General features: G+C 47.4%; 1 protein-coding gene across 2 annotated transcripts in view; it reads left to right on the forward strand.

The window, feature by feature from the left end:
- Positions 1-3,137: 3,137 nt before the first annotated feature.
- Positions 3,138-20,001, forward strand: part of TAF4 (TATA-box binding protein associated factor 4) — a 142,431-nt gene continuing 125,567 nt past the window's right edge. Inside the window, exons 1-2 of one of the 2 annotated variants that reach the window (XM_060230690.1) lie at positions 3,138-3,501; positions 5,625-6,710. In XM_060230690.1, the coding sequence (XP_060086673.1) occupies positions 3,183-3,501; positions 5,625-6,710 (1,405 nt within the window). In that variant the 5' untranslated portion in view covers positions 3,138-3,182. The remainder of the gene's footprint in view (positions 3,502-5,624; positions 6,711-20,001) is intronic. The other variant, XM_060230689.1, reaches the window with a different exon arrangement.

A 20,001-nucleotide genomic window follows, 5' to 3' on the forward strand; every position in this document is an offset into this window, starting at 1 on the left:
GGGCCCTCCAATATAGGGCCATATAGTTGGGTTTGGGCCAGGCCCCCCTGTAGCAACGGACCTGGGCAGGAGACCACAGGGGTGCAGACAGGGATGTTCAAGCAGCTCCATAAGGCTAATCAGTGAAAAGGAGGGGAAAGAAGAAGAAAGGCGCACATGACTCAAATCAAATAAAAGCGGGCCAGAGATGTGAGGAATTTCTGAGGCACCTCGTCCAGAGGGGCTTGGGAGAAAGGCGTGTAGAGAAAAGAAGGAAGCAAATACTTTGACACCAAAGTGGTGTTTTTCCCCCTCCGTATTAAATCCAGGACCACTGACTACCAGGCCTTTTCCGCCATCCCCTTCGTGAGGAAGGGGGCATGTGAGAGAACCAGTGAAGGGACGCGCAGCCTGTGCGGGTCTTGAGAGGAGGCTGAAGTTGGTTGCTTATTCCCAGTTCCTTATTCGTGAATTCAACCAAAATCACTGAGGAGGGTTTGAAAGCTATGAAAGTGTCCTGTGGGCACCTTGCTTTGGAGCAGCTGGCATGAGAACCGCTCTCTGGACCATGAGGCAGAACATGTCTTCTCAAAGGCCAGAGTCCCCTGAATATGGGGGTGTATGATATATGGTGGTCCAGACCAATGTTTCTTCTAAGCTGCAGACTCTTGTGAGCAAAAATTCTACTTTGTGAGCTTGTTGTTCAGTCACACAGTCGAGTCTGACTCTTTGCGACTCCATGGACAAAGTCACGCCAGGCCCTCCTGTCTTCCACCATTCTCCGAAGTCTGCTCAAATTCGTGTTTGTTACATCAATAACACTGTCCAGCCATCTCATCTTTTGCTGTCCCCTTCTTCTTTAGCCTTCTGTCTTTCCCAGCATCAGGATCTTCTCCAGGGAGTGCTCCCTTCTCATTTGGTGGCCAAAGTATTTGAGCTTCAGCATTTGACGTTCCAGTGGACAGTCTGGGTTGATTTCCCTTAGGACTGACTGATTTGATCTCCTTGCATTCCAAGGGACTCTCAAGAGTCTTCTCCAGCACCACATCTCAAAAGTATCTATTCTTCTGCACTCGGCCTTCCTTATGGTCCAGCTCTCACAGCCATACATTACTACTGGGAATGCCATTGCTTTGACTATACAGACTTTTGTTGGCAGGGTGATGTCTCTACTTTTTATTATACTGCCCAGGTTCATCATAGCTGTTCTCCCAAGGAACAAATGTCTTTTAATTTCATGGCTACAGTCACCATCTGCAGTGATCTTGGATCCCAGAAATGTGAAGTCTTGTCACTACTTCCATGTCTTCTCCTTCTATTTGCCAAGGTGTGATGGGGCCAGATGCCATGATCTTGGGGTTTTTGATGTTGAGTTTCAAGCCTACTTTTGTGCTCTACTTCATGAGCTACTGGCATTAAAGTTTTGAGCTACTGGCATTAAAGTTGTCATGTGCTAAAAGCACACTTCATCAGACAACAGGATGGAATGGCGAGCAGTCCTTAATAAAAACTGCTTGCCGTTCCATCCTATTGTCTGATGAAGTGTGCTTCTAGCACACGAAAGCTTACATTCTGAATAAAACTGTTGGTCTTAAAGGTGATACTTGACTCCTGCTTTGTTCTACTGCTTCAGACCAACACGGCTGCCCACCTGGATCTATCTGGCATTAAAAAATTGTGAGCCACTACATAAATTAGAGTGCTCTGGGGTCATCCTTCCTGAGCTAAGACAAAAATGTGTGAGCTGGAGGCTAAAAATCTATGAGCTAGCTCATGCTAACTCAGCTTAGAGGGAACACTGGTCCAGACGGGTGTTCCCTCTAAGCCGAGTTATCGTGAGCTGGCTCACACATTTTTGTCTTAGCTCAGGAAGGATGACCCCCGAGCACACTAATTTATGCAGCAGCTCACCGCTTTTAATAGCAGCAGCTCACAAAATAGAATTCTTTGCTTACAAGACTCTGCAGCTTAGAGTGGAGCACTGGTCCAGACCTTATTTTGGGGTTTCATACCTTAAGTGTTTTTGGTTGAGTTCACGAATAATAAGCTGGGGATAAGGAACCAACTTCAGCCTCCAGGGCTTGAGGCCGAGCTGTTGCGAGGAAGGGGGAAAAAAAAAAAGAGGCGGGGGGTGGTGGTGGGTGTCTCAGCCACTGTATAAAACCCACTCGCCCGCCGCTTGCTCTTCAAGGGCGAGAGGTTGCGGCGGGGAACGCCGCCGCCGTCTCTTCGCGGGGCGAAGCGGTGAGGAGACGGAGGGCGTTTGCGGGGCAGGGCCGAGCGAGCGAGCGAGCGGCGCGACGAGGCGGGCTTCGTGGGGGAGAGCGAACGAGACAGCCGGGCTCCCGCAGCCGCCGTCGTGGCCGGGCCGTGGCAAGGCTGGCCGCGGCGGCTCTAAGGCTCCGGCGTCCGGCCTGTTTCCCTCAGCGCCTCGCCCGCCTCTTCTTCTTCTTCTCCCCCTCCCCTCCAGTCAGCCGCCCATCCTCGCCTCTCCCCCCTCGGGTGTATCAGTTACAGCAACTGGCACAGGTGTGGGGCGCCCTTCAGACTCGCTCCGGCGAGGGGAAGACCCGGGCGGGCAGGGAAGAGCAGCGACAGCCGCCGCTGGCGCCGCCGAGCAACATGCAGCCATTTTGGGCTTCGCCAGACAAAGAACTACTGCGGCGGCTGTTGTCGTCGTCTGAAGCGCCATCCCCGTCAGGGTCGTAGCTGCCGCCCCGCACAACCCCTTTCCCCACCGGCTCCCCGTCCGCGACGCACTTCGGCACCCCCGTGCCACCCAGCCCGCCCCACCTCCCGGGCTTCCTCCCCTGCTAGGCCGCAACCGGGCCTACCGCCGCCCGTTCCCTCACTAAGCGCTCGCAGCCATTTGCCCCGGCTTTTATAAGCAGCCGGCCAGCCAATCAGCGGCCGACGGAATCCCTCTCCCGGCCGGTGATGTGATGCTCCCGTGGCCCCCCCTCCTCCCTCTTTTTTTTTTTTGCCGCCGCGCGCGCCCCGTGCGCATGCCCAGTCGGGGAGGCCGAGGCGGGAGGGGAGCTTCAGCGTATGTGTAAAATGAGTGAGTGAGGGAGGAGGAGGAGGAGGGGGGAGCGGCGAGGAGGAGGGGGAGGAGTGAGAAGGAGGGACGAGCGGAGGGAGGAGAGGGGGGGGGGGCCGGCGGGAGGGAGGGAGCCGCTCACAGGAACCCTCCAAAAAAAAAGATGGCGGCGGGCTCGGATCTGCTGGATGAGGTTTTCCTGAACGCTGAGGTGGATGAGAAGGTGGTGAGCGACCTGGTCGGCTCCCTCGAGTCCCAGCTGGCCGCCTCGGGCCACCACAAGGCGCAGGAGCCCCTCAGGCCCGCGGGGGGGCTGCTGGGCAACCATGTTGTGAGCGGCAGCAGTAGCAGCAGCAGCCCGAGCCCGAGCCCAGGAGGAGGAGGAGGAGTAGGAGGCAATGCTAATGTCCAAACAGAGAGCAACACCACCGGCAGCACCGCCGCCAAGATGGGACTCAGTGGCCCCGAGATCACCAAGCCAGGTAACCCCTGGGCGAAGCGGGGAGGGGGGGAGAGAAGGGGGCGCCTCCTCAGGAGCAGGGGCCTCTCCCCCCTCCCTCCCTCCCACCCGCCTGCCTGCCTCCCCCCTTTCTTAAGCTATGTCTGCTTTGCCTCCCTCCTGGATCTCTCTTTTTCTCTCCCCCCCCCCCTGTCTGTTTTCTTTCCCCCCCACACACACCTTTTCCCTCCTTTTTCTCCTTGTTGTTTTGGAGTGTGCAGGGTGGGGGGTGACATGAATAAGGGGGGGGGGAAAGGAAAGAGGCCTGCCTATCATGCCAGCCCCCCCCTGCAAGACACTGTTTTCTGCCTTCCCTCCGCTGCATCAAGGATGAAAATGGATTTTTTTTTGTTGGAATTCGTAGGTATGTTTTGGACAGGGGGTGGTGGTGGTGGCTTTTCCTCCCCCCCCCCTTTTTTTTTACTTTCAGTGTTCGACTTGAAATATGTCATGCCCAATCTTCTGATAGCTTGGAGTGGCTGGCTAAATTAAGAAAGGGGGGATTCTGGTGGTGTGACTTCTGTATCTTCTTTCCCACACTCTCTCATCTCTGTTTCCTCCCCATAGAAATAGGAAATTTGTGTTGTTTACAGGGGAAGAGTCCCTCCTCTCCCTGTACATAATGCTTTTCTGGAGCTGTCTGAATCCTTTGCCCTCCCTGATCTCTGTTGCTGAAGTGCAAAGGAGGGAGGGGGGTGTTATTAATCGTGACACATGCTTCCCCTGAGAAGAGGAAGTGATGTGGGGGGGGGCTCTTTGAGGGTCAGGAACCCCCTTTCAAAATATTTCTTTGCAGATCCTTGAATGTTTGGCTTCTTTTCCTCCCTTGCTCTAAGGGTCATACCCACATTCCGCCCCCCCCTGCTTCCTTTCTTTCTCAAACAATATGCCAAGCTCTGGTCTTGCAGGGAATCCGAGCACAGCCCCTTTGGCATGTGGGGTTGGGAGAGATGACAGTCCGCCTGTGAATGTTTTCCCTCTTCACTCCAAGAGGTGGGCTGTGGAGGGTATCACAACTTTAGGTCCCGTCTCTCAATTTCACAGGTCAGGGGCATTTTTAAGAGAGAAAGAGAGAGAGAACAGTACTTTTCCCCCCTTCATGTGATCGGTGTGCCCCCTCTTCTTCGTGATTCTTCTCCCCCCCCCCAGCTTTCTTGCTGCTGTGAAATAGTGAAATATGCCGTGGATATTGTTGTCTGTTGTGACACCAGGTTAGTAAAGGGGAATCTCCGAGGAGGAAGAAGACCCCTCCCCTAGCTGTGATTTGTGTGACATTGTCTATCTGATTACAGCTCTCTTAGCTTGTGTTTTCTAAATGCTGGGCCTGGAAAGCGAGGGGTGGTGGTGGAAGTCATAATGCCAGACCTTGCTGAAGACTGTGGCTTTTCTGGGTGCAATTTAACCCCCCCCCCCAAATCTTTTATGATATGTGTTTTCCTTTGATTGTAGGAGCAGCAATCAGAACATCAGGGGTTTAATGTGTGTATGTGTGTTTGGGAAGGAGGGTGAAGTCCTTGAATACTGCCATGCAACCTCTTCTCTGGGATCATCTGTGTGACAGGTCTTGTTCAGCCAGGAAACATATAGCCACAGGGTTTTGCTGTTGCATATCTGTGTGTGTGTGTGAGAAGCAGAGGGGAATAGAGGATCCCTCCTATGTACTTTTTCCTGTCTGCCTCCCACTTTCTCTGCTTTTCTCCCTCTCCTCTCCTCTCCCCTCCCCGAGCAGCTGCAAGAGTGCAATAGGATGTTATCATACTCGATGCTGTAGTATCCAAAAGGGCAGGCAACACCTCTTCTTAAGAGCTCATTTTATGCTTTATGTCCGGGCCGCTTTAAAAAAAAAATGCAGGAGGTTCTGATTGGCCATTAAGCAGAGCGCTGCTGGAATCTGGCAGTAGGAGGGACAGCGGGGCGAACTTGCTAATTTCTACAATGGATTATAATATTATGTTCTTCTCCCCCCCCTCCTTTCAGTGTAGTGAGCAGAGAGATGCTTTGGCACAAGGGAAAGACAATTTCTTCTTGACTTCTATAGCCACCCTCCCTTCCCCCTCTCATGTATAGAAATGTTTTTCCATTTAACCACCTCCTCCTTGTTTGCAGGAGCTGGGGGCGTGCAAGGGAGCGTTATCAATCATAACGCCCGGTCCCAGGGTTCCAGTCTGGATGGGGCCACCACGACCAGCGCCAGCACTGCCGCAGGAGTCCAGAGTGGATCAGAAGCCGCTGTCGCCCCGGGGACCCTCAGCCAGGGCAAGTCGGTGGTGATCAGTACCATGGCAACAGCTCTGTCTACCAGGAATGGGAAAATCGGGACCACGGCAGTGCAGACTCTGAACGGGAGTAATGTGGTGATGAACTCTCACCATTCAGGGAGCGCCTCTTTCTCGGCCACCCCTGTGACGGCTAACCCCGCCGTCATCCCCGCCGTCACCCCTCTTGTCAACAACGGACCGGGAAACGTGGGGAAGGTAAACACCGCGAATGCCGTTTTGCCGTCTGCTTCTAATACCGTCATCCAGACTTCTTTCCTTGGCACCGGAGTGTCATCTGCCTCTTCCCCCTCCCCTTCGGTGATCTCCTCACAACAGCCCCCGAGCATCGGGACCGGGGGCCCGACTGTAGCATTGGTGAGGCCACCCATTCACACGGCAGGACCCTCGGTGGCTGCCGCCACTCAGAATGGGAGCAATACTGTGATCAACTCAACCATTAGCGTGGGAAGCTTTCCTCCCACGGCTGCCACTGCTGCCACTGTGGGATCTGGCGTTTCCCTCCAGACGTCTCTTGTGAACAGCCAGCCGGGTTCTGGTGTGCCGGCTGCGCCCGCCGCGCAGGTCATCAAATCGGAATCTCCTAAAACCATTGTGCAGGCAGTAACTCAACAGCAAGCTCTGGCTGCTGGTGGCCAGCCCAGTACTACAGGGGGTAATATGATCATTGGGCAAACTATGCAAGCTGGGCTGTCCAACATGGCTCCTAACCCTGGCGGGGTACCTCCTGCGCCTCCGGGTACCCCCACAGGCCTGGTGAAGGGTGCTCCCAATACAGTGGCACAGAGCCTGCCGAGGACTCCTACAGCAACTACGAGTGGGATCAGAGCAACTTTGGCTCCCACGGTTTTAGCACCTCGTCTGCCTCAGCCTCCTCAGAACCCAACAAATATCCAGAACTTTCAGTTGCCGCCAGGTAAGCAAAGGCTGGAGTAAGACCTTTCCCCCTCTCTGTTCGCATGTGCGTTGTCGGTTTATTGCTAAAAAGAAGGCAAAAGGCGGGATTGGGTCGCTCGTGCTCTGAGGGCCTTACTGGATATCGGCGTACAGGTTTGTTTTGACTAGTCCAGTTACAATAAGTCCAAGCGCCAAAGCCATCGATGGACGACTTGTATCTGTTTGCTCGACAGTTCTTGCTCTAAAACCGCCGTCACCAAAGGTGAAAAAAAACGAAAAGTTGGTTATGAGAAATCAAAGCCGGCTTCGTTTTAAAAATAAAGCTAGGCACTTTTTTTTCCCTCGCTTGTTTTTAGTCTGTTTTACTTTCAGATTTATTGACACGACCTTGGGGGCTCCAAATGTAACTTCACTTCAGAAGGGCCCGCAAATTGCTCAGTTAGTGATCGCACAGATGGTTTCTGGTTTTTTTTGAGGAACAGCGTGGCATCTCTGTGTCGAGGTTGGTGTTTCAGGGGACCAGAGAGCGCTGATACAGATCCCAGTAAGAAAACAGAGCGAGAGCTGTGGGTGGGCGAACGCTAATTGCAAGCAAAGCAGCAAACGGTGTAGCAAAGTGTTTTGCCAGTGCTTTGCATGAAGGTGTCCTGTCGGTGATAAGTTCCAGCACCTTTGGGCTCCTCTCCCTCTGCCTGTCACAGTACCAGTGACGCTTACAGTTTGGGAGCAAACATGCTTTCCTTTACTCGATGAGAACGATACACAACGTGCTTTAGTCTTTGTTGGTTTAGAACCAGCATGTCTGGAGTGACATGTCCTTGTCTCACCCTGTTGAGCTTAGTGCTGTTGAACGTGTAGTGGTGAAGATAATGTTTTGGTGCTGAGAGACCACATGGGTGAGAGCTGTTGCAGTAGTCCTAGGTCTAATAGAGCTGGATTAATTTCATCCCACTTCCCCCCCCCCCCCCCCCGCTCTTTGATCTCAGAACTAGTTTCTCCCGGACTCTGAAGCCTTAATTTTGAGATCTTTGAATCGAAACATTTTAAATAATAGTAAACATTTATCCGTATGACATCTGAGTATTTCATGGGCGTTTTATCAGGACTTGCCACCAGTGTTCCCTCTAAGCTGCAGAGTCTTGTGAGTAAAAATTCTACTTTGGGAGCTACTGATATTCAAGTTGTGAGCTACTAGCATTAAAGTTGTGAGCAGCTGCATATATTATTGTGCTCTGGAGCCATTTTTCCTGAGCTAAGACAAAAATGTGAGCCGGAGGCTAAAAATCTGTGAGCTAATTCATCTTAGAGGGAACATTGCTTGCCACACGTCGTTAGTCCTACACATTGACGTGTCTTTGGTCACAATGATGTTTCTTTGGTCACTGCGCAAATCAGAACTGCCCAGTCGAATCTTCATACCTGCTGGTTTTACCAGAATTCTGTTTTCATGTCTCATCTGGTAGTAGCTGACACATACAGCTGGATACCCCCCCCTCCCAAGCCATAATGCAAGGTGGCATTATTACTACACAAAGCACATCTAATTAAATTTTTATTATTACTACCTAATGAAATCAATGGGGTGCGTATGCTCAGTGTGTTTCATTTCAGTGGATCTTGGAGTTAGCAAAAATGAATTTCTTGGTTGAAACCATACTAGGTAAAACCCTTAATCTAATGTGTTTATCACATATAAGAGATCAGCAGCCCTGTTTATAGTGTCATACTGTACTTTACTAGTACAGTAACACGTTGTATGCAGTAACAGATGATCTTGCTTGGTTTGTTGAGGGCTGTCTTCCTTGAAGGCCACTGGGCGTTCCGACAACTTCTTGCACTTGTATTGGACAGGAAGGTAATGGGCTGAACCCAGTTCCCGCTCTCAGAAATAGCATTCTGGGGGACTAAGTGGGTTGCAGTGAGAGAAATATTGAAATCATCCCCTTTCTTCTGCTAGCGGAAGATGGATCATTTTGGTGATGAGAAACAACTTTCAGATTCAACAAGTCTCAGTATACTTGCAAGTTAGTTTTGTACCAGGAAGCTCTTTTTAGCCTTGCTTTGTTGTATTCTTAACTTGAGAAGGGAAACAGGTATTCTTTTCAGCTTACTGTCCTATACCATCTTTGTCATCTTTTCACAATAATGAAATAATTTATATGGAATACGAAGACTGGATGCTAATAAGAGCAAAGCTGTGCATTTGGTCCTAGGGTATGGTTGGAAAACACATGCCAGCTATTGTAACATTGCTGAAGATTGGCTAGTGACTGGACAGGAGACAGCCCTCTGCGATGCTGCGTTTAATTCCAAAACAAATGAAAGAGGGGATGTAAATTTATTAAATAAACAACACCTTGTTAATTAGAAGAAGAAGAAATTGGATTTATATGCCGCCCTCCACTCTGAATCTCAGAGTCTCAGAGTGGCTCACAATCTCCTTTATCTTCCTTCCCCACAGCAGACACCCTGTGAGGTGGGTGGGGCTGAGAGGGCTTTCACAGTAGCTGTCCTTTCAAGGACAACCTGTGCCAGAGCTATGGCTGACCCAAGGTCATTCCAGCAGGTGCAAGTGGAGGAGTGGGGAATCAAACCCGGTTCTCTCAGATAAGAGTCCGCACACGTAACCACTACACCAAACTGTCTCTCTAATTTGGGAGGAGGAGTGTGTCATTGTAGTCCTCAAATCCCCCCTCTGCTTGTGTTTCTTTGAACAGTGCCTGATTTTCTGGCCTGTGCTTACTGGCTGTATACTCTCTGAGTGACTGTTGTTATTAACAATGGAAGGGGATGTACTAGGTTATTTGTGATGCGTAGTTAACTTAACGATTCCAGGACCACAAAATTTGTTGGCTATTAACTTTAAAAGGACTAGGCAAGTTCTTGGTTTTTCAGTTGCTCTTCGTAAAGGTGGATCATTGGAACCTCCAGCTGTCTCTGCCAAATGTTGGGGACAGACAATAGAGAAGGCCTTTGCCTTTATGACCAGCGGGTCACTATTATTAAAAGGAGGGTGTTCTATGTAAACTCTTGATGTGATTCAGTACAACTGGAAGTGTGTCAGCAATACTAATCTGTGCTACCAAATTGCTGTAGTTGTGATGAGGTATCAAACATTTATAAAGCAAGTTTCACCATTTGAAAGAAGGGTCGGTTTGCTGAAATGTGCTCAAAATCATGAGTTGGTTTCCTCTATAGGACTTTTCGACTCACAATAGAATCTAAACATCTCCCTGTGACTTGAGGCAGGAAAAATTAAGTCTGTGATCCTGAGCGACATTAGTTGGAAGCAAGAATCACTGGACTCAGTTGGTTTTAAAGGTAAAGGTAGTCCCCTGTGCAAGCACCAGTCATTTTCTACTCTGGGATGACGTTGCTTTCACAACATTTTCACGGCAGACTTTTTATGGGGTGGTTTGCTATTGCCTTCCCCACAGTTGGTTTTGCTGCCAGATAAACATACATAAGGTCAGGCTGTGTATTTCTTAAATGCAACTCTTGTGCTGTACTCAAGGCGGCATGACATTTTATGGGGGGGGGGAGACCCTCATTTGCTTGTGAACTCAACCTTCACAAACCAGGCAATCAGCTTCATTGATTGATTATTTACTGTATGTAGTAATCTTTCTGTGATGATTGCTTACACAACCAAAAATTACAATGAAAGAATAAGACACATGATCACTTTAAAAATAAAAAAAGTACAACTGACAGAAAGTGGCAGAAGAACATAAATGCTGCTAAAGGTCAGGTGAGGACAGAGGTGGTTTGAGGAACTGTCAGAAAGCAAGCTAACCTTCAGTTCTCTTTTACTGAGCAACAGTGCCCCATAATTTAGGGGGAGTGTCCATAGTTCAGTTAAAGAGTATCTGCTTTGCATGCGGAAGGTCCCAAGTTCAATCGCCGGCATGTCCAATTAAGGAAGCTCAGGTGAAAGAGGCTGGTGGTAACGGTGTCAGAATTTTTGATTTCGGTGTGTGACCCAATTATCAAAGGTGCTTCACCACCTAAAAAGAGATGACCCAGTTGCAGAAATCCTAAGCTTAGGCTTCTCTCTCTCTCGCCCCCCCTTCTTTTTCTCATGCCACTGTATGCTTAAAATTTCTAATGGAATTCTACATGTCTGCATATTAATAGGGAAAGAGGTTTATTTTAATGAGAACATGAATTATTGCAGAGTTCCATAACGTGGAGCACCTGCTCCCAAGAAGAATTCCGAAAGGCCTGCGGGGGGGGGGGGGGAAGAGGAGGATGGGACTCGAAATTGGGGGAAACTGCAGCTATTCCTCCTGCTTCAGTGGCTCAATAATGATAGGTGTAGAGATAGCTACACAGGGTACAGGGGTGTTCCCAGGTTAGATCTGAGCATATTGCAAAGTGGGGTATGTGGTTCAGTGGACCCAAACAGCAGGGGTATTTGGAAGTGCTGAAACTAGCAACGGTGGTGGTGGGGGAATAAAGAACTGTGTTCCAAATACATTACACAGCCAGGATAGATTCAGGTGGCCCTGAAAATGGATTGAAATTTGAGGGGAATAAAAAGGCTGTGGTTTCGCACACAAGTCCCGTAAATAATTGCTATCAACTGTAATAAATCTTAAGATGCAAATCAGAAGCAATTCTGATCTACCAGAAGTCTTAAAACGCCAGAATAGCATCCCCAGAGTAGTCATAGGTGTGTGCAGCTTCGTTAGTTTCAGAGAGGTGGATACACTTAAGATGAATAATTTGATTTTTGCTTTCAGTGCGGTATCTCCCCTGGGTTTAGGATGTGCCTCTCCCTCCCAATACCTTGGCATATTTTCTGTGAAGGATTGCTATGTCGGAAGGTGGAATGTTGGATAGAAAAGGCCTGGGCTTGAGGTTAAGACAATATCCACTTAAGTGACTTGAATGGAATTTTGCATCGTACAGGGATTTTGGATCAGCATATTTGGAATCTCTCCCTCCCCCTGGTGTTTGAATTGCCAGTTACTCTGGGTGTGTTTGTGTATACGTACCTTCCTATATGCTGTGGAGGTTGGGTCATATACTTGTGTGCTAGACTAATAATTCAATACATGTAGTCAATCATGTGGCATTTTATTGACTTCTGTCTTCATGTAGCATACTATAGCATACTATAATGCCCCCCTGACTTAATGCGCTTCTTGGTGAGGGTTTTACTATTTGGTCTCTCTAAGTCCCTTCCAGTGCAATACTGTTGTTCAGTTGCACAGTCGAGTTCGACTCTTTGCAACCCCCTGAACCAAGTCACGCCAGGGCCTCCTGTCTTCCACCATCCTCCGAAGTTTGCTCAGATTTGTGTTAGTTACAACAGTAATGCTGTCAAGCCATCTCATCTTTTGCAGTCCCCTTCTTCTTTTGCCTTCTGTCTTTCCCAGTGCAATACTATTCATAGTTAAATATGTTGTCATAGTTACTCTATCCCATTTGAAATGATGCTTAGACTCCAGTAACTCTGTAGGGGTACACAGCCTCAGCCCAGCCTACCTTGCAGGGTTATTGTTAGGATAAAATGGAGGCGCAAAGAATGATGGGTCCCCATTGAGGACAAAGGCAGGGTATAAATGGAGTAAGTGACTTTATCCCCCTGTACAGAATAGGACATGAACAACAGATTTGGTTATCAAGGAGTAGCACATGCTACTGAAAATCTAAAGGGTTTCTACATAATGCCTTGATTTGTTTACACAAAACGCTTGTGCAAGTGTTTGCACAAAACAGTGCTACGTCTGTGTTTCCAAATCCCCTGCCCTTCACTTCAGAGCTGTGACTGTCTTCATGTGCTTCCAGACCTTTTTGAAAGTACAGTTTTTTCAGGACTTGAGTTCATTGTGAATTGGAGAACACACATTTGTGCCTGCCGGAAGTGTTTTGTTGATATTTTTTACACATCCACGTTTCTTGCATATCCACACTATTTCTTACACATCCTGAAGAAGTGGCTCTTGAAGTCCCTTTTCTAGTGTGAGACTGAGATGAACAGAAGATGGTTTCCGGTAATGTTGGACATGTAAGAAAAATGACATTTCAAATATTATTTATTTATTACATTTCTGAATTGCCCAATCCCTGCAATTGCAGGGCTCTGGGCAATGTACAACATTTGATAAAAATATAGGAAACCATGGAATAAAATATATAGCCCTGCCTGGTGGAATGAGTTCTCCCTGGAAATCCAGGCCTTGTGGGATCTGCTTCAGTTCCGCAGGGCCTGCAAAACAGAGCTCTTTCTCCAGGCTTTCAACTGAGGCAGTGGGCGTCACTTGTTACCGGCCTCCCCCCACCTCATTCCATCCCAGTGCTGCAAGACCTGCTGGACCTGGACAATAGGTCATGTCTGTGAGGTGGAATCTGCCATCGTCGTCTTTGTAATTTTAGATTTTATATATTTTAAATTGGTCTTTTACTGTCTTTACTGTTGACTGTTTTTATGATGTAACCCGCCCTGAGCCTGTTCTACGGGAAGGAAGGGCTAAAATTAGAATTAAATAAATAAATAAACAAATAAATAATACAACAGATTAAAAGCTACTCATTATTTCCCATTCCAGACTGCCTGACCACCTCGTGGGGTAGGAGGGAAGAGGGATAGAACACGTCTGGGGAGCAAGGAGAGGGTGCCAGCTGTTGCTGTCCTCAACCAAAAGCCTGGTGGAATATCTCTTGACTTAACGGGCCCTGTTGAATTGCATTAGATCTCACAGGGCCTTAATGGTTCCATCAGGTTGGGGCCACCCCAAAAAGGCTCTGGCTCTGGTTGAGGGCAGCTGGATATCTTTGGGGCCAGGGAACACCAGCAGATTGCTATCCAGAGAGTGTAACACTCTCCTGGGGACATACCAGAGGAGACAGTCCTGCTGATATACCGGTCCCTGACCGCTGAAGGCCTTAAAGGTCAGCACCAAAACCTTGAATCTGACTTGGTACTCCATTGAAAGCCACTGCTTTTACCATTACACTATACATGTGGCATGAAGACACGGTATGATGTCAACTTGGGCCATGGATCCCTGTTACACTAACAATGCATGCATCTGTGAGAAATGTAGGTTAAACAAGTCTACGTCTGTATGGAATACCATACAAGTAAGTGTTTTTTGCATGTATGTGTATTCACATGCATACCTACTGAAGCTGCTAAGTTAGTCCCTTGTTACCCCCACATCTCCCACTCATTTAAATGATACCATTGTTATTGACTTTTATGGCAGAAACTCCTTTTCTAGAACTTCAGTCTGGTATCAAAATGTCAAATCCCGCCTTTTCTATGCTGCTTTCGATGTAACCCTTTAGTTCTCTCTTCAGCGGAAACAAATGCTTAAGCAGAAGTTACTATGTGTTCATTCCCTATTAAAGCTTCCAGTCCCTCCTCTCTTTCTGTTATCCCTCATTTTCAGCACTTTGAAAGTGAGCTGTTTGGTCTAGCTGCCTGTCTGTCTTCCTTAAAGATGATGCTAGATACATATTTAACAGGAGGCTCACTTTTTCCTTTGAGAGCTTACAATCCATAACCCCTTACTAAATTTTAAAAAAATATGATTTAAAAAAATCGCTGGTCTTATCCAAAATAGTCCTTGCATCAGTGGAAGACACGCGCCAGATCCTTAGAAGCATCTCTTTCGCTGGTGAAGAGGGCTTCCAGAGGAGGGGAATTCAGGAAAGTTTTTAATATGCGCAGAGTTCTGTTGACAGTTACCTAAAACAGTGCGTCCAAATTTTCTTATTGCTGTGACTGTTGAGTCTGAAAAGCTATCAGGTTTACCTGGACTTCTGTAAGTTGGATGCCAGGGCTTGTGAATTTAATTTACAAGCCCTGCAAATCTATTTTGTCAACGCACCATTCGCCAGCAAAGAACTTTAAAGGGAGGCTCCAATGTGGTAATTACTGACCTGGAATTCATCAAGAAGTTTTATATCACGGAGGGACTTAAGATTCCTTAACCATTACAGATTATAACTAGCTGAACAATACTAGGGAGCTCTGACTTGGATAGCCCAGGCAAGCCCGATCTCATCAGATCTCAGAAGCTAAGCAGGGTTGACTGCGGTTAGTACGGTACTTGGATGGGAGATTTCCTTGAAATACCAAGTCGAGAGGACAGGTGCAGGCTTTATTCAGCCACCTCTCTGAATACCCTCCATGCTCCCAGTAGGGGTCGGTCACTAGAGGTCAACATGACTTCCAGGTGCAAACACACATGCACACACACAAAAAAATTTACAAAATAATACTCCCCCCCACCCCCCAAAAGGCCCAATGTTAGGGAGATTGTGTTAATACTGATTACTACTATTATGAATTGTCCTCCTCCCTTACATACATTTTGATTTTATGTACCGTAATTTCCACGTTTAACACTTCCTGTGTTTCATGATCCCTTGACCCTGCTTGTTCACAACTTTGTTCTTCATAACCTTGTGTAGTGTATATATATTATAGATATATGTCTGTTTCTTTGGGACTCACTACGTGCATTTGACAAAGTGGGCTCTAGATCTATGGAATCTTATTCTGGAATAAAAACTCGAGTCTTCAGAGTGCCATAAAACTCCTGTTTATTTTTGCTGCAGCATAGCTAGCTCACAGTACAACACTGACTCCTAAGTATTACAAGTGTTTTTTTTTCAACCCCAAGGAGAAAAGGCTGTGAAACGATTTGTCAGGTTTTTGCAAATAACAGCTTTTGTTTTCAAAGATTCCAGGTTTTCACGGCCGGTAACATCATTAGGGTTTGTAGAATCTTTCGGGCTCAATGCACAGCAGCCAAGAAGGTCAGAGCGCCTGCTCCGGCTGCAACGCCACTGAGGATGTTCTCCGCAGCTGAGAACGAAACGTCTGGAAGAAAAACTTTCTCCAGTAGAACACGGCACTTGAGCCCGAAAGATTCTACAAACCCTAACAGCTTTTGTTTGTTTGTTCGTGCTCTTTAATTTGCATTAGTGGAGTTTTCCTGTAAAAAGATGATCCTCTCAGACCGCGGTCATAATCTGGAACACCATGAGAGACTGCTCAGGCTTTTCGTGGGGCAGATTATAGTGTAACTGGGTGCTTTAACTTCCAAACTGAAGTGTCAGACCATTTGTAGAAGTCCCTAGAAGTAAAAAGCAGTTTAATCGTTTTGGTTGGGGAAGGAAGAAATGGTGACAGAAGCTGAGACTGGAATGAACCTGGGCAGGCATCCTCTCTCTCTCTCTGTTTCAAGACAAACTTGAGCTATGTCCCATGTGGGTGGTATTACTCCTTCTGGATTTTGACTGTTGTCTGAAGTGACACTTGTCATTGACAAAATTTGAAAAGGAAACAGTCAGCTGCTATTTGATGCCTACTTGGTGAGTTCTATTATCTTTTACTGCTTGCTGGTTTCCTTAACGTTGAGGAATCAGCTTAATTTTTGTATGTTGTCTATTTCTGTTATTTCTTATGTAATGCAGGGTTGGAAGGTGTCGCACAATATTCAAGCAGTTCCACAGGGCTTTAGTAATGGCCAGGAAGTATTTCTTTAGATTTGTATGAACATATGAAGCTGCCTTATACTGAATCAGACCCTTGGTCCATCAAAGTCATTATTGTCTTCTCAGGCTGACAGCGGCTCTCCAGGGTCTCAAAGCTGAGGTTTTTCACATCTATTTGCCTGGACCCTTTTTTGGAGATGCCAGGGATTGAACCTGGGACCTTCTGCTTCCCAAGCGGATGCTCTGCCACTGAGCCACCGTCCCTCCCCTTGATTGTATCTGAATCAAGGGATTGTTCGCACATTACATGCTACTCTTGGGCTGCTCTAAGACCCCCTTTATGCATACCTGCACTGGCATGGTTGCTACTACTTCTGCAGTTACTCCTAAGTTGTTCCTGCTACAGATGTGCAGCCGCTCAGAATCAGCAGTCACTTCTGTTTAAAACAATTTGCAGATATCACTTAGCTGTTTCTAACAGTCGCAGAAATTCGAAAAGAGTTGTGGAAGCGAGCGGAAGTAATTTGCTGACACGTACAATAACTTTTAATAAGATTTTCAATCTGCCAACTTGCTTATGTATGAAGTTAACTTTTCTCTTGGGAGGCGGTATCTCTCGCAAATGCTTGCTTTTTTAAAAAGTCTTAAATTGTTGCTTCTAGAGGCTGGAGTTTTGCCTCATAAAATAAGAAGTGCCATGTGCCGGTTGTGATAGTATTCTTGGAAGACCTGTGAAAACCAGATTGACTAGCCTGCCATTATTGTAACGATATGGTGACCAAGAGTTCAAATCTCTGGCTCCTGTAGCTGATAATGTTATTCTTGCTGTCCCGCTAAACTTCTGAGATCAGCTTAAAAATGCATTGAGAGTCCTGGATTAGAACTAGTCGAGTCTCTCACAGGAATGGATTATCTCTCCAGTGAATTTCCCACCTGCTGGCAGGGCTGGATCTATTGGGGAGCAGAGCTTGCCCCAGGTGCCACTGGAGGGGGGCGCGCCAAATTGAGTATGGAGTCCATTCTATTCTATGGGGTCATAAGAGGGTGTCAATTTTTAATTCCCCCCCCCAAAAAAAACCCCCCACACATGTAGATTCTGTCCTGCCTGCTGGCTGCATTGCAGAACAGAACTCAGTTAGGGAGTTGGGGCCATCAATGCAGTTTGTTTCCATTGCTGGCAGTCACCACCAACAGGGATGGAGAAACCATAGAGCAGAAATTATGCTTCGTGACGCAGTCGGAAGGTGAGAAATGTTGCCTGGAGATCCAGATTTCTTTGGTCATTAGTCCAGAGCTTGACAACTTCTTCAGCATTCAGACCCCAGTGATGCGGGGTGGAAGAATTTTCTGATTTTTATATTTTTCCACGGAAATTCTTTCTGCCCCATGAATGTGAATATGTCTTCTTGGTTTATCTCTAGTGGTCGAGGCTATCGTGCTGCAAATCAGACCTGTTAAATGTGGGTGAATGTGGGATGTGAAGTGCAGATGAACCCCAGTGCTTGTATCTGGTATATTTGCCTTCTTTGGCTAACATGTTTCAAATCATTATAGAACCATAGAGCTGGAAGGGATCTTTGGAGTCATCTAGCCCGGCCCCTGCACAATGCAGGAAACTCAGAAATACCTCTCCCCCCCCCACATCCCCAAGTGACCTCTGTTTCATGCCCAAAAAACCCCTCCAGGATCCCTGGCCAAACTGACCTGGAGAAAAGTTGCTGCCGGACCCAAAAGTGATGAACAGCTTTTCACTGGGCGTGTAAGAAAGGGCTATGAGAACTAAGCACTGATGCCTTCCTTCTTATAATCTGCCCAAGTTCACAGAATCAGCATTGCTGTCAGATGGCCATCTAGCCTCTGTTTAAAAACCTCCAAGGAAGGAGAGCCCATCACCTTCCGAGGAGGAAGCCTGTTCCACTGAGGAACTGCTCTAATGATCAGGAAGTCCTTCCTGATGTTTAGCTGGAAACTCTTCTGATTTAGTTTCAACCCATTGGGTTCTGGTCCGACCTCCTGGGGCAACAGAACATAACTCTGCACCATCCTCTATATCAGGGGTGGCCCATGGTAGCTCTCCAGATGTTTTTTGCCTACAACTCCCATCAGCCCCAGCCAGCATGCCCAATGGCTGGGGCTGATGGGAGTCGTAGGCAAAAAACATCTGGAGAGCTGCTGTTGGCCACCCCTGCTCTATATGACAACCCTTCAAGTACTTCAGGATGTTGATCATATCATCTCTCAGTTGTCTCCTCTCCTGGCTAAACATACCCAGCTCCTTCAGCCTTTCCTTGTAGGCCTTGATCAATTATAGCTTGAGAGGAGCCATGTTGGTAAGCAGTAGAAAAGCTATACTCAAGACTAGTAGCACCTTAGAGACCAACAAGCTGTTCAGGGTATAAGCTTTCAAGAGTCAAAGGTTCCTTGGTCAAATATTTGACAAATGGAGCTTTGTCTCTCAAAATCCTATACCCTGAAAATCTTGTTTCTCTTTAAATTTTTACTAGGTTTGAAATTAGTTAAATGTGTAAAGTATTTCTGTATTTCTGGGAAATCCACATTCATGGGTCTAGAAGAGGAGGGATGGTGGCTCAGTGGTAGAGGGATGGTGGCTCAGTAGTAGAGCATCTGCTTGGTAAGCAGAAGGTCTCAGGTTGAATACCCGGCACCTCCAACTAAAAAGGATCCAGGCAAGTAGGTGTGAAAAACCTCAGCTTGAGAGCCGATGCCAGTCTGAGTAGACAGTACTGACTTTGATGGACCGAGGGTCTGATTCAGTAGACGGCAGCTTCATATGTTCAAGAGGAAGGGCTCCAGTTTTAACTTAATTTCCTGAATATGATTATTAGAATTTTCACAGCAACAGAGGTCAAATGGCAGCTTTGGGACATGTTGCCTCAATTGCTGACATTTTTGCAGTTGAAGCTGAAGGAACAGGGAGGCAACTCGGGAAAGTATCTCTTGTGAAGGAAACTCCCCGCTCTTGCAAACTCATGCTATTCGCAAGCCATCGGAAACTGGAGAGAAGTGCCGTTAATACTTCCCTGGAATAATCCTGGCAGCAGAGAGCAGGGCACAACAGCGCCTCCATCAGTTGGTTGGAAGGGAGTGAAGGGTATTAGGTCAGATTGGGGCCTAAAGCAGTGTGCAGAAGGGAACTGTACGTGAATGAAACTCTTCCTCCAAGCCCAATGAGGGCCTGTCCTCCAAGCTCAATTTTTCCAATGAGTGGGCAATGAGACAATGAGTGGGCTTAGCAAGACCTCCTCTATGACTTATTTGCAAGCAATAACTTTTTCACAATATTGCAAATCAGTTCTTCAAATTGCTCGGTGCTAAAAGCAGCCCTGTGGCGCAGAGTGGTAAAGCTGCAGTACTGCAGTCTGAGCTCTCTGCTCATGACCTGAGTTCGATCCCAGCGGAAGCTGTTTTCAGGTAGCTGGCTCCAGGTTGACTCAGCCTTCCATTCTTCTGAGGTCGGTAAAATGAGTACTCAGCTTGTTGGGGGGAAAGTGTAGATGACTGAGGAAGGCAATGGCAAACCACCCTGTAAAAAGGTCTGCCGTGAAAATGTTGTGATGCAACATCACCCCAGAGTCAGAAATAACTGGTGCTTGCACAGGGGACTACCTTTACCTTTAAAAGTACCCAAGAATGCAGAAGTCTCAGAACAGTTGAGCATCTTTTCTTTTAAATTTGTACCTTGTCACATTTTTCAAGCCTGTCTCTGCAACTGTGAGTGCTAGAATTTATAACCCCTCAATGCCCCTGCTTCCCCCCCCCCCATGCTGCTAAGCTTATCAGGGTTCCAGTGAAGATTTGGGCTGCATGGAATAGTTTTGAGCGCTCCTCAT

This window comes from Heteronotia binoei, chromosome 2, assembly GCF_032191835.1.
Source record: "Heteronotia binoei isolate CCM8104 ecotype False Entrance Well chromosome 2, APGP_CSIRO_Hbin_v1, whole genome shotgun sequence".
In the NCBI taxonomy this organism is placed as follows: domain Eukaryota; kingdom Metazoa; phylum Chordata; class Lepidosauria; order Squamata; family Gekkonidae; genus Heteronotia; species Heteronotia binoei.